This window comes from Oncorhynchus mykiss, chromosome 8, assembly GCF_057628025.1.
Source record: "Oncorhynchus mykiss isolate SJ-2025 chromosome 8, ASM5762802v1, whole genome shotgun sequence".
Lineage (NCBI taxonomy): Eukaryota > Metazoa > Chordata > Actinopteri > Salmoniformes > Salmonidae > Oncorhynchus > Oncorhynchus mykiss.
In genome coordinates this window covers 92,111,517-92,126,185 of record NC_143029.1, presented here as the reverse complement: position 1 = coordinate 92,126,185, position 14,669 = coordinate 92,111,517, and the positions used below count along the sequence as shown (strand labels likewise).

At 46.2% G+C, this 14,669-nt stretch overlaps 1 protein-coding gene across 1 annotated transcript in view; it reads right to left on the bottom strand.

Annotated features, from left to right (window-relative positions):
- Nucleotides 1–785: 785 nt before the first annotated feature.
- LOC110530894 (MAP kinase-interacting serine/threonine-protein kinase 2) overlaps nucleotides 786–14,669 on the bottom strand; it is a 42,973-nt gene continuing 29,089 nt past the window's right edge. The window contains exons 10-12 of the mRNA XM_036986740.2: nucleotides 3,394–3,588; nucleotides 2,313–2,477; nucleotides 786–1,672 (exon numbers count right to left, since the gene is read on the bottom strand). Coding sequence (XP_036842635.2) covers nucleotides 1,283–1,672; nucleotides 2,313–2,477; nucleotides 3,394–3,588 — 750 coding nt within the window. The 3' untranslated portion in view covers nucleotides 786–1,282. The remainder of the gene's footprint in view (nucleotides 1,673–2,312; nucleotides 2,478–3,393; nucleotides 3,589–14,669) is intronic.

Below are 14,669 nucleotides of genomic sequence, written 5' to 3'. Positions count from 1 at the left end.
GGACTTTGTTAAATCCCAGCAATGAGGAGGTACTAGATAGTCAGAGTTGGCTAGCCTAGCGACCTCGTAAAGAGTTGGCTAGCCTAGCGACCTCGTAAAGAGTTGGCTAGCCTAGCGGCCTCGTAAAGAGTTGGCTAGCCTAGCGGCCTCGTAAAGAGTTGGCTAGCCTAGCGGCCTCGTAAAGAGTTGGCTAGCCTAGCGGCCTCGTAAAGAGATGGCTAGCCTAGCGGCCTCGTAAAGAGTTGGCTAGCCTAGCGGCCTCGTAAAGAGTTGGCTAGCCTAGCGGCCTCGTAAAGAGTTGGCTAGCCTAGCGGCCTCGTAAAGAGTTGGCTAGCCTAGCGGCCTCGTAAAGAGTTGGCTAGCCTAGCGGCCTCGTAAAGAGTTGGCTAGCCTAGCGGCCTCGTAAAGAGTTGGCTAGCCTAGCGGCCTCGTAAAGAGTTGGCTAGCCTAGCGGCCTCGTAAAGAGTTGGCTAGCCTAGCGGCCTCGTAAAGAGTTGGCTAGCCTAGCTGCCTCGTAAAGAGTTGGCTAGCCTAGCTGCCTCGTAAAGAGTTGGCTAGCCTATCGGCCGGGCCCGGTTATCAGGTCACCCGAGCTCCCACTACAACAAGCAGGGAAGGGTTTGAGTGAGCCACTCAGTGAAACTGACAAAGGTCTCAGTTTGGATAAGTGCGTTACAACACTGCTGCTAGCTGGATAGCTGGGCCATCCCGCCCCTCGTAGACTGAAGTAGAGGGAAGGTCCTGAGGGGTATACTATAAAGGAGTTAGCCAGCTAACGTGCCTACATATTCTGATACGTTTTATTTTGTAGAAAGATAAGCTTGAAAAACGGCATGTCGAATTGATTTAACAAAAAAAACATATCCAAGTTGAGCTTTTTTTTTTATATTAACAATAAAATCAATGTCTATTTCGACTTGTTATCTGGCCAACTCATTGAACCCACTTGGCCTCTAGTATATCTGATGAAGCTGGTTGATGAAGTTTTCAATTCAGAGCGGGAAGACCCACTCTTCAAAATCCCTTTCCCCTCCCTCCCCCACCCCAAGAGTAGAAGAGTCTTCGAATTAGGCAGAGTGTCAATGTGCTTCTTTAAGTGCTGCGAAGACCACATCCCCATCATCCAAGCCACTGAGGTATTGCAGGTGTGGCTTAGTGATGAGAAAGATGATGGGAGGGGGTAGAGAGGAAAAGAGGTGGGAGGAGGAGATGAGCAGTGAATTTTCAGGAGCATTAACAGGTTAGGTTTGCAGTTGGTCGGTCAGTTTAACGGTTAGAGGTTTCAGGCACAGTCCTCCATGATGACCAGGGGTGCAAGGAGCTGCCGGAGCTCCGAGGCACACACTGGCCCTGTGTGGGGGGGCCCTCTCCTCTTTTGCCGGGCCAGCCGAGAGGACAAGGGGGAGAGGGGGCGCAGGGAGCTCTGGGGGCTGAGGCTGCAGCTAGCAGTGGTGCTGGTAGCCATGTGGTGGGGCGAGGGGGACAGAGAGAGGGAACCCAATGACCCTTCTTCCTCAGAATCTTCGTTGCGGTCCTCTCTCTCCTGACGGTCGCTCTCGTCCTGCTCAGCTAGCTGGCGGGTGACGGCCACTGCCTGGCCAGCGAAGAAGGTCAGGTCCTGGGCTCTGCTGCCTCTGTGGTTCAGCCTGGAGGGCACGGTGTTGGGAGCACACTGAGGGAAGAGACAGATGCGGAATGATTAGGTCATGAATTCTAGGCAGCTACCTTTTGTCCCTTCCATTGGAGGTCAAAGTTGCTCCATCTTATAGTTAACCAGAAAGCTGAACTGAGAGATGGAGGGAGAGATCAAAATAAAGATTGAGAGAGACTGACAAGTGAGAGAAAGAGAGCCAGACAGAATGAGAGCCTTCTAACAGTCAAAGCGTCAATACATTACTACGCTGGCTCTGACGCTCCTTGGATGTGGCAGGGCTTTGCAAACTATCATGGCTTACAACAAAGGGAAACCCAGCCACAAGCTGCCCAGTGCCTACCAGATTAGCTAATTTTGAGGCAAGCAACACTGAACCACGCATTTGAGCACCAGCTGTTCCAGACGACTGATCTTGCTCTCCATAGCCGATGTGAATAAGACCTTTAATAAACAGGTCAACTTTCACAAGGCACAGGGGCCAGATGGATTATCAGGACACCTACTTAGAGCATGCCCCGATCAGCTGGCAAGTGTCTTCACTAACTTTTTCACCTCTCCCTGACCCAGTGTGTAATACCTACATGTTTCATGCAGACCACCATAGTGCCTGTGCCCAAGCACAGAGAGAGACACAGAGACAAACAGATAAGAACCGTACCCCTTGGACCCAGGGGTGCTGCAGGACCTGAGCAGCACTGAGGCGGTTCTTGGCGTCTCTGACCAGAAGCCTGGTGATGAGGTCTTTAGCTCCAGAGGAGATCTGCTTCCAGTCCTTCTCAGGGAACTCGTACTTCCCCTCCTGGATGCTCTCAAACAGCATGTTCTGGAGAGAAGCCAAGAGAGAGACTGGGTTTGGGGACAGTTCTGGATTTAAGAACTTAAGATGCTCTCAAACAGCATGTTCTGGAGATGTGACAAAAGACATACTGTTGAAGAATTGTTCTTGTTGGTTGTTTTGGTCTGGCCAAACTGGCTTTAAGATCCCTAACTGACTGGCAGGATGTAAGATCCCTAACTGACTGGCAGGATGTAAGATCCCTAACTGACGGGCAGGATGTAAGATCACTAACTGACGGGCAGGATGTAAGATCACTAACTGACGGGCAGGATGTAAGATCACTAACTGACGGGCAGGATGTAAGATCACTACTACTAGTAGCAGTAGTATTAGTGTGTAGTAGTAGTAGTAGTAGTAGTAGTAGTAGTAGTAGTAGTAGTAGTAGTAGTAGTAGTAGTAGTAGTAGTAGTAGTAGTAGTAATAGTAGTAGTAGTAATAATAGCAGTAGTAGTAGCAGCAGTAGTAGTAGCAGCAGTAGCAGTAGCAGTAGTGGTATTAGTGTGTTGTAGTAGTAGTCATAGTAGTGGTATTAGTGTGTTGTAGTAGCAATAGTAGTAGTAGTAGTGGTATTAGTGTGTTGTAGTAGTAGTCGTAGTAGTGGTATTAGTGTGTTGTAGTAGCAATAGTAGTAGTAGTAGTAATAGTAGTAGTAGTATTAGTGTGTAGTAGTAGTAGTATTGGTATTAGTGTGTTGTAGTAGTAGTAGTAATAGTAGTAGTAGCAGTAGTGGTATTAGTGTGTTGTAGTAGCAGTAGTAGTCATAGTAGTGGTATTAGTATGTTGTAGTAGCAGTAGTAGTCATAGTAGTGGTATTAGTGTGTTGTAGTAGTAGTCGTAGTAGTGATATTAGTGTGTTGTAGTAGTAGTAGTAGACAACTGTTTGTGGTAGCTCGTATCTTACCTGGCATTCCTGGCAGGGCTCTCCCCAGTCCCAGCCACAGTTGGTGCCACAGCGCCCTACGAAGGGAGGGTACCCACTCAGCATAATGTACAGGATGACCCCCAGACTCCACAGGTCACAGCGCTTATCATAGATCGTAGCCTCCTCACTGAAGGCCTCCACCACCTCCGGAGCCATGTACTCTGCTGAACCACACTGAGGAGAGACCAGAGACAGATGTATACTGTTAGTCTGCATTTACACATGCAGCCCAACTGGGACCTTTTTTACATTAGTCTTTTCACAACAGATCAGGAGACGAGGTGAGGAGACGGGGAGACGGGGTGAGGAGACGAGGTGAGGAGACGAGGTGGGGAGACGGGGTGAGGAGACGGGGTGAGGAGACGGGGTGAGGAGACGGGGTGAGGAGACGGGGTGACGGGGTGAGGAGACGGGGTGACGGGGTGAGGAGACGGGGTGACGGGGTGAGGAGACGGGGTGACGGGGTGAGGAGACGGGGAGACGGGGTGAGGAGACGGGGAGACGGGGTGGGGAGACGGGGAGACGGGGTGAGGAGACGGGGAGACGGGGTGAGGAGACGAGACGGGGTGAGGAGACGAGACGGGGTGAGGAGACGAGACGGGGTGAGGAGACGAGACGGGGTGAGGAGACGAGACGGGGTGAGGAGACGAGACGGGGTGAGGAGACGAGACGGGGTGAGGAGACGAGACGGGGTGAGGAGAAGAGGGGTGTTGCTGTGTTGTAGCGATGGTGTTGTAGTCTCTTCAAGATGATGATAATGCTAGTCATATTGGCAACCCATGCTAGTTGATGATAATCCTAGTCATATTAGCAACCCATGCTAGTTGATGATAATCCTAGTCAAATTAGCCACCCATGCTAGTTGTTGATAATCCTAGTCATATTAGCAACCCATGCTAGTTGATAATCCTAGTCATATTAGCAACCCATGCTAGTTGATAATCCTAGTCATATTAGCATCCCATGCTAATTGATGATAATCCTAGTCATATTAGCATCCCGTGCTAGTTGATGATAATCCTAGTCAAATTAGCAACCCATGCTAGTTGTTGATAATCCTAGTCATATTAGCAACCCATGCTAGTTGATAATCCTAGTCATATTAGCATCCCATGCTAGTTGATAATCCTAGTCATATTAGCATCCCATGCTAGTTGATGATAATCCTAGTCATATTAGCAACCCATGCTAGTTGATAATCCTAGTCATTAGCATCCCATGCTAGTTGATGATAATCCTAGTCATATTAGTATCCCGTGCTAGTTGTTGATAATCCTAGTCATATTAGTATCCCGTGCTAGTTGTTGATAATCCTAGTCATATTAGCATCCCATGCTAGTTGATAATCCTAGTCATATTAGCATCCCATGCTAGTTGATGATAATCCTAGTCATATTAGCATCCTATGCTAATTGATGATAATCCTAGTCATATTAGCATCCCATGCTAGTTGATAATCCTAGTCATATTAGCATCCTATGCTAATTGATGATAATCCTAGTCATATTAGCATCCCGTGCTAGTTTTTGATAATCCTAGTCATATTAGCATCCCATGCTAGTTGTTGATAATCCTAGTCATATTAGCATCCCATGCTAGTTGTTGATAATCCTAGTCATATTAGCATCCCATGCTAGTTGATGATAATCCTAGTCATATTAGCATCCCATGCTAGTTGTAGCATATTAGATCTCTTTTTAAATGTCAAACAGATATTCTCATCTCTGCTGCATGTATTTCCCCACTAATTGCATTCATACAAGTAGCTTTGCTGCGCTTATAATATGAAGAAATAATAGTTTACCAACATTCTAAGTTAAACGTTTTGATCTGTTGCATCAGACTCATGTAACCCAGGTCTACTGGTTGTATGAATGTGGGATCTACCGTCCCACAACTGTCCCAGGATCTGTTTGGAATAGGCCATTTCTTTCTCACACAGCACAACAAGCTGACCAATAGAATAGTTCAATTTTTCTACTATGGGGGATAGTAGATTGACAGGCTAGTGATTGTGCTGTTCGTTACTGGTCTTGTTGGCTAGTGATTGTGCTGTTCGTTACTGGTCTTGTTGGCTAGTGATTGTGCTGTTCGTTACTGGTCTTGTTGACTAGTGATTGTGCTGTTCGTTACTGGTCTTGTTGACTAGTGATTCTGCTGTTCGTTACTGGTCTTGTTGGCTAGTCATTGTGCTGTTCGTTACTGGTCTTGTTGGCTAGTCATTGTGCTGTTCGTTACTGGTCTTGTTGACTAGTGATTGTGCTGTTCGTTACTGGTCTTGTTGACTAGTGATTGTGCTGTTCGTTACTGGTCTTGTTGACTAGTGATTGTGCTGTTCGTTACTGGTCTTGTTGACTAGTCATTGTGCTGTTCGTTACTGGTCTTGTTGGCTAGTCATTGTGCTGTTCGTTACTGGTCTTGTTGACTAGTGATTGTGCTGTTCGTTACTGGTCTTGTTGACTAGTGATTGTGCTGTTCGTTACTGGTCTTGTTGACTAGTGATTGTGCTGTTCGTTACTGGTCTTGTTGACTAGTCATTGTGCTGTTCGTTACTGGTTTTGTTGACTAGTCATTGTGCTGTTCGTTACTGGTCTTGTTGACTAGTGATTCTGCTGTTCGTTACTGGTCTTGTTGGCTAGTCATTGTGCTGTTCGTTACTGGTCTTGTTGACTAGTGATTCTGCTGTTCGTTACTGGTCTTGTTGACTAGTGATTCTGCTGTTCGTTACTGGTCTTGTTGACTAGTGATTCTGCTGTTCGTTACTGGTCTTGTTGACTAGTGATTCTGCTGTTCGTTACTGGTCTTGTTGGCTAGTGATTCTGCGGTCACATGGCAATGCTACTAAATACTAAGTGAGTGTATGTAAACTTCTGACCCACTGGGAATGTCATGAAAGAAATAAAAGCTGAAATCATTCTCTCTACTATTATTCTGACATTTCACATTCTTAAAATAAAGTGGTGATCCTAACTGACCAAAGAGAGGGAATTTTTACAACGATTAAATACCAGGAATTGTGAGAAACTGAGTTTAAATGTACACTGCTCAAAAAAATAAAGGGAACACTAAAATAACACTTCCTAGATCTGAATGAATGAAATATTCTTATTAAATACTTTTTTCTTTACATAGTTGAATGTGCTGACAACAAAAATCACGCAAAAATTATCAATGGAAATCAAATTTATCAACCCATGGAGGTCTGGATTGATACATTTCCTCATGTCAGCATCAGTCTGGATATGATGAGGCTGTAGCCACTGTCAGTCTCATCATACTGTTGAACTGGTCCACCTGAATATGTCAGTCTGTCATCATACTGTTGAACTGGTCCACCTGAATATGTCAGTCTGTCATCATACTGTTGAACTGGTCCACCTGAATATGTCAGTCTGTCATCATACTGTTGAACTGGTCCACCTGAATATGTCAGTCTGTCATCATACTGTTGAACTGGTCCAACTGAATATGTCAGTCTGTCATCATACTGTTGAACTGGTCCACCTGAATATGTCAGTCTGTCATCATACTGTTGAACTGGTCCACCTGAATATGTCAGTCTGTCATCATACTGTTGAACTGGTCCACCTGAATATGTCAGTCTGGCATCATACTGTTGAACTGGTCCAACTGAATATGTCAGTCTGTCATCATACTGTTGAACTGGTCCACCTGAATATGTCAGTCTGTCATCATACTGTTGTTCCCCCATCCGCCACCCAACAGCTGTTCAGGACCCCCACTCGGGGAGTGATGCACGTTTTGTTCTAGCCCTGCACTATGATACCCTGACTCAACGAATCGTCATGGCCGTGTGTTAGGGTTGCAAAATTCTGGAACTTAGTGTTTTGAAAACATTACTAAAGTCCTTAGGTTTTTCTGAAAATCTTGGTTGGAGGATTCCTGGAATCAGGAGGGAATAAGCTCCCACAACAACCAGAAACCACTAGCAGTGGGCTGAAGGGAGGAGTAGATTCTAGCTAGCTACTACCCCCAGGGCCCAGAACATGAAGCTAGACACCACAAACAACTTTTAAAAAACAACTACAGCAGAAACTAAGCCCGTCTCTGTTGTCATTATACTAATCCCCCTTGGCTTTGCTGGAACATGGTGGAATGCCTGGCACACTGTGTGTGTGTGGTTGTGGGCCAAGAAAGTTCTGGAACCCCTGTGATAGTTCTAGGATGAGATGAAAAATACCATAGCTTTGGTGCAGGTACAGCTGACCTGGGCTAGCTAACGCCACCTAGAGTAAAAACCTCCCTTTTAATAGATACTTACGTCAAATAGCAATATATCGTCAAAAAATTAAGTTGAGTTCTATTGGCTGCAGGCATCAACATTGTCCAACAGTAATAACCTGCCTGTACACTACACTCTAGAATCCACAACAGTAAAACAGTAATAACCTGCCTGTACAATACACTCTAGAATCCACAACAGTAATAACCTGCCTGTACACTACACTCTAGAATTCACAACAGTCCAACAGTAATAACCTGCCTGTACACTACACTCTAGAATCCACAACAGGTATAACCTGACTGTACACTACACTCTAGAATCCACAACAGTCCAACAGTAATAACCTGCCTGTACACTACACTCTAGAATCCAAAACAGTAATAACCTGCCTGTACACTACACTCTAGAATCCACAACAGTAATAACCTGCCTGTACACTACACTCTAGAATCCACAACAGTAATAACCTGCCTCTACACTACACTCTAGAATCCACAAGTCCAACAGTAATAACCTGCCTGTGCACTACACTCTAGAATCTACAACAGTAATAACCTGTGTGCAAACACTACACTCTAGAATCCACAACAGTAATAACCTGCATGTACACTACACTCTAGTATCCACAACAGTCCAACAGTAATAACCTGACTGTACACTACACTCTAGAATCCACAACAGTCCAACAGTAATAACCTGACTGTACACTACACTCTAGAATCCACAACAGTAATAACATGCCTGTACACTACACTCTAGAATACACAACAGTAATAACCTGCCTGTACACTACACTCTAGAATACACAACAGTAATAACCTGCCTGTACACTACACTCTAGAATCCACAACAGTAATAACCTGCCTGTACACTACACTCTAGAATCCACAACAGTAATAACCTGCCTGTACACTACACTCTAGAATCCACAACAGTAATAACCTGCCTGTACACTACACTCTAGTATCCACAACAGTCCAACAGTAATAACCTGCCTGTACACTACACTCTATCCACAAACATCAGTAGAGTCCTGTGACTGGAGTCGTCCCAAAGGGAACCTTAAATAATGCACAACTTTTGACCAGGGCCTATAGTGAATAGGGTGTAATTTGGAACATAGCTTCTGAACCGAATCCATCTGGTAAAAAAATAAATCATTAGAGATCAGCTGACACGCCCACTCCCTCCCGCTGGCCCAGCCAATCAAAATGTGGTTTCTACATTAAGGTAGGGGCCTTGGAATGAAGCCCAGAACTGGTTTTGTAACAGCAGGATAAATAAAATATGGATTCTGCTCAAATAAAGGGAGAGAGGGACAGAAGAGAGGAGGGGGTGGAGGGTGGTTCGCTAGATGTAACCCCCATGCCAGAGTGAATCCACAGTTTACGGTATCTGGTGGGAAAAAAATTATAATAATATCCAGCACGCTTCCTTTCTCTGGGAACATTTTTCAAGTCTCCAGGCGATAGGGAAGGAACAGTTTAATTTAGATCTCCTCCAGGCTTAGACAGAGGTTATATCTCCCTCTCCTCCAGGCTTAGACAGAGGTTATATCTCCCTCTCCTCCAGGCTTAGACAGAGGTTATATCTCCCTCTCCTCCAGGCTTAGACAGCGGTTATATCTCCCTCTCCTCCAGGCTTAGACAGCGGTTATATCTCCCTCTCCTCCAGGCTTAGACAGAGGTTATATCTCCCTCTCCTCCAGGCTTAGACAGAGGTTATATCTCCCTCTCCTCCAGGCTTAGACAGGTCTACACTACACAATTCTGGCCTCGATTTAGCTGTCCCAGACAAGTTTGAGATGAGACAAATTCCCCATGACGTTGCTTACTCTGGGAGAGCGGCCCTGACGACACTAGTTTAACGTGAGCGGGACAGAGACACAATCCGAGGGCTACCGATCCAGCCTGAGCCATCCCAATATTTTCAAACGATTTTAAAAATCGGCACAAAATCTGCAAGACTTAGTGTAGTGCCACCCGGGCATTAGGGGCCCAGAGACCCGGCGGCGTCACAGGGAGAGCCCAGAGACCCGGCGGCGTCACAGGGAGAGCCCAGAGACCCGGCGGCGTCACAGGGAGAGCCCAGAGACCCGGCGGCGTCACAGGGAGAGCCCAGAGACCCGGCGGCGTCACAGGGAGAGCCCAGAGACCCGGCGGCGTCACAGGGAGAGCCCAGAGACCCGGCGGCGTCACAGGGAGAGCCCAGAGACCCGGCGGCGTCACAGGGAGAGCCCAGAGACCCGGCGGCGTCACAGGGAGAGCCCAGAGACCCGGCGGCGTCACAGGGAGAGCCCAGAGACCCGGCGGCGTCACAGGGAGAGCCCAGAGACCCGGCGGCGTCACAGGGAGAGCCCAGAGACCCAGCGGCGTCACAGGGAGAGCCCAGAGACCCGGCGGCGTCACAGGGAGAGCCCAGAGACCCAGCCATGTTACAGGGAAAGCCTAGAGACCCGGCCATGTTACAGGGGAAGCCTAGAGATCCGGCGGCGTCACAGGGAAAGCCTAGAGACCCAGCCATGTTACAGGGAAAGCCTAGAGACCCAGCCATGTTACAGGGAAAGCCTAGAGACCCAGCCATGTTACAGGGAAAGCCTAGAGACCCAGCCATGTTACAGGGAAAGCCTAGAGACCCAGCCATGTTACAGGGAAAGCCTAGAGACCCAGCCATGTTACAGGGAAAGCCGAGGCTGGTTGTTACATATAGATACAGGATGACTCACAGAACTGCGTGGTCTGAAGGCATATTGTATATTATTAGGGGCCCAGAGGTCAGGCTGCTGTGGAGGAGAATCTAGGCTTTAGAACACCTAAAAAGCTGTGCTGTCCACACCTAAAAAGCTGTGCTGTCCACACCTAAAAAGCTGTGCTGTCCACACCTAAAAAGCTGTGCTGTCCACACCTAAAAAGCTGTGCTGTCCACACCTAAAAAGCTGTGCTGTCCACATCTAAAAAGCTGTGCTGTCCACATCTAAAAAGCTGTGCTGTCCACATCTAAAAAGCTGAGCTAGTGTTCCTGTATGTGTAGCAGAGGAGGAGAATGCAGGAGCTGATTGATAAATATAGACATGACTCACTTAAACAACACTGCTGCATGTTTTATTTATGTCACTTCAATGCTGGCTTTATACTAGAACTGATAGGCCTTTAAAAAGCCATTTAGACCCTGAAAGAAAAACACTGAGGCTGATTTATAAGTAGATGACCAGTTTCTGGCTATAAACACGATCATGGCCGGTCCTCAGCCCTAAATCAACACGATCATGGCCGGTCCTCAGCCCTAAATCAACACGATCATGGCCGGTCCTCAGCCCTAAATCAACACGATCATGGCCGGTCCTCAGCCCTAAATCAACAGGATCATGCCCGGTCCTCAGCCCTAAATCAACACGATCATAGCTGGTCCTCAGCCCCAAATCAACACGATCGTGGCTGGCTCTCAGCCCTAAGACAAGTGATGAGCAAGGAGAGGATATCTATTCCCTTTCTGAAACACACTCAGCTGTTTCCAAGTTTTAAAATAAGTTTTCCGGCATTTACTGACTATAGCCATACAGTGGGGCAAAAAAGTATTTAGTCAGCCACCAATTGTGCAAGTTCTCCCACTTAAAAAGATGAGAGAGGTACACTTCAACTATGACAGACAAAATGAGAAAAAAAAATCCAGAAAATCACATTGTAGGATTTTTAATGAATTTATTTGCAAATTATGGTGTAAAATAAGTATTTGGTCAATAACAAAAGTTTCTCAACACTTTGTTATATACCCTTTGTTGGCAATGATAGAGGTCAACGTTTTCTGTAAGTCTTCACAAGGTTTTCACACACTGTTGCTGGTATTTTGGCCCATTTCTCCATGCAGAGCTCCTCTAGAGCAGTGATGTTTTGGGGCAACACAGACTTTCAACTCCCTCCAAAGATTTTCTATGGGGTTTAGATCTGGAGACTGGCTAGGCCACTCCAGGACCTTGAAATGCTTCTTACGAAGCCACTCCTTCGTTGCCTGGGCGGTGTGTTTGGGATCATTGTCATGCTGAAAGACCCAGCCACGTTTCATCTTCAATGCCCTTGCTGATGGAAAGAGGATTTCATTCAAAATCTCACGATACATGGTCCCATTCATTTTTTCCTTTTCACGGATCAGTCCTCCTTGTCCCTTTGCAGAAAAACAGCCCAAAAGCAGGATGTTTCCACCCCCATGCTTCACAGTAGGTATGGTGTTCTTTGGATGCAACCCAGCATTATTTGTCCTCCAAACACGACCAGTTGAGTTTTTACCAAAAAGTTATATTTTGGTTTCATCTGAGCATATGACATTCTCCCAATCTTCTTCTGGATCATCCAAATGCTCTCTAGCAAACTTCAGACGGGCCTGGACATGTATTGGCTTAAGCAGGGGGACACGTCTGGAACTGCAGGATTTGAGTCCCTGGCGGCGTAGTGTGTTACTGATGGTAGGCTTTGTTACTTTGGTCCCAGCTCTCTGCAGGTCATTCACTAGGTCCCCCCGTGTGGTTCTGGGATTTTTGCTCACCGTTCTTGTGATCATTTTGACCCCACGGGGTGAGATCTTGCGTGGAGCCCCAGATCGAGGGAGATTATCAGTGGTCTTGTATGTCTTCCATTTCCTAATAATTGCTCCCACAGTTGATAATTTGCAAATAAATTCATTAAAAATCCTACAATGTGATTTTCTTGATTTTTTTTCTCATTTTGTCTGTCATAGTTGATGTGTACCTATGATAAATTACAGGCCTCATCTTTTTAAGTGGGAGAACTTGCACAATTGGTGGCTGACTAAATATTTTTTTGCCCCACTGTAACTACAGATGTAATTTATACCAACACATATCACATTCTCCCTGGCTGCGAGGGAAAACCCAATGAGGTAAGGAGCAAGCTGGTCCACAAATGAGCCTGAAAGCTAAACAGCTACCTAGTGGACTGCTGTGGTTAGCTAAAAAAAAACATACACATGACATCACACCTGCCGATACCTACCTGCTCTGCTCCCCCCATGACATCACACCTGCCCAGACCTACCTGCTCTGTCCCCCCCCTCCCCCCATGACATCACACCTGCCCATATCTATCCCAATTGCCTGGTACTGGACCCCTGTGTATATATCTACCCCAATTACCTGGTACTGGACCCCTGTGTATATATCTACCCCAATTACCTGGTACTGGACCCCTGTGTATATATCTACCCCAATTACCTGGTAACACGGACCTGGAACATGGGCCTGGACCCCTGTGTATACATTTTCCCCAATTACCTGGTAACACGGGCCTGGTACTGGAACCCTGTGCATATATCTACCCCAATGACCTGGTAACATGAACCTGGTACTGGAACCCTGTGTATATATCTACCCCAATGACCTGGTAACCTGAACCTGGTACTGGAACCCTGTGTATATATCTACCCCAATGACCTGGTAACATGAACCTGGTACTGGAACCCTGTGTATATATCTACCCCAATGACCTGGTAACATGAACCTGGTACTGGAACCCTGTGTATATATATCTACCCCAATGACCTGGTAACACGGGCCTGGTACTGGAACCCTGTGTATATATCTACCCCAATTACCTGGTAACATGGACCTGGAACCCTGTGTATATATCTACCCCAATTACCTGGTAACATGAACCTGGTACTGGAACCCTGTGTATATATCTACCCCAATGACCTGGTAACACGGGCCTGGTACTGGAACCCTGTGTATATATCTACCCCAATTACCTGGTACTGGAACCCTGTGTATATATCTACCCCAATTACCTGGTACTGGACCCCTGTGTATATATCTACCCCAATTACCTGGTAACACGGACCTGGAACATGGGCCTGGACCCCTGTGTATACATTTTCCCCAATTACCTGGTAACACGGGCCTGGTACTGGAACCCTGTGTATATATCTACCCCAATGACCTGGTAACATGAACCTGGTACTGGAACCCTGTGTATATATCTACCCCAATTACCTGGTAGCATGGACCTGAAACCCTGTGTATATATCTACCCCAATTACCTGGTAACATGGACCTGGAACTGGAACCCTGTGTATATATCTACCCCAATTACCTGGTACTGGAACCCTGTGTATATACAGTGCCTTGCGAAAGTATTCGGCCCCCTTGAACTTTGCGACCTTTTGACACATTTCAGGCTTCAAACATAAAGATATAAAACTGTATTTTTTTGTGAAGAATCAACAACAAGTGGGACACAATCATGAAGTGGAACGACATTTATTGGATATCTCAAACTTTTTTAACAAATCAAAAACTGAAAAATTGGGCGTGCAAAATTGTTCAGCCCCCTTAAGTTAATACTTTGTAGCGCCACCTTTTGCTGCGATTACAGCTGTAAGTCGCTTGGGGTATGTCTATCAGTTTTGCACATCGAGAGACTGAAATGTTTTCCCATTCCTCCTTGCAAAACAACTCGAGCTCAGTGAGGTTGGATGGAGAGCATTTGTGAACAGCAGTTTTCAGTTCTTTCCACAGATTCTCGATTGGATTCAGGTCTGGACTTTGACTTGGCCATTCTAACACCTGGATATGTTTATTTTTGAACCATTCCATTGTAGATTTTGCTTTATGTTTTGGATCATTGTCTTGTTGGAAGACAAATCTCCGTCCCAGTCTCAGGTCTTTTGCAGACTCCATCAGGTTTTCTTCCAGAATGGTCCTGTATTTGGCGCCATCCATCTTCCCATCAATTTTAACCATCTTCCCTGTCCCTGCTGAAGAAAAGCAGGCCCAAACCATGATGCTGCCACCACCATGTTTGACAGTGGGGATGGTGTGTTCAGCTGTGTTGCTTTTACACCAAACATAACGTTTTGCATTGTTGCCAAAAAGTTCAATTTTGGTTTCATCTGACCAGAGCACCTTCTTCCACATGTTTGGTGTGTCTCCCAGGTGGCTTGTGGCAAACTTTAAACAACACTTTTTATGGATATTTTTAAGAAATGGCTTTCTTCTTGCCAC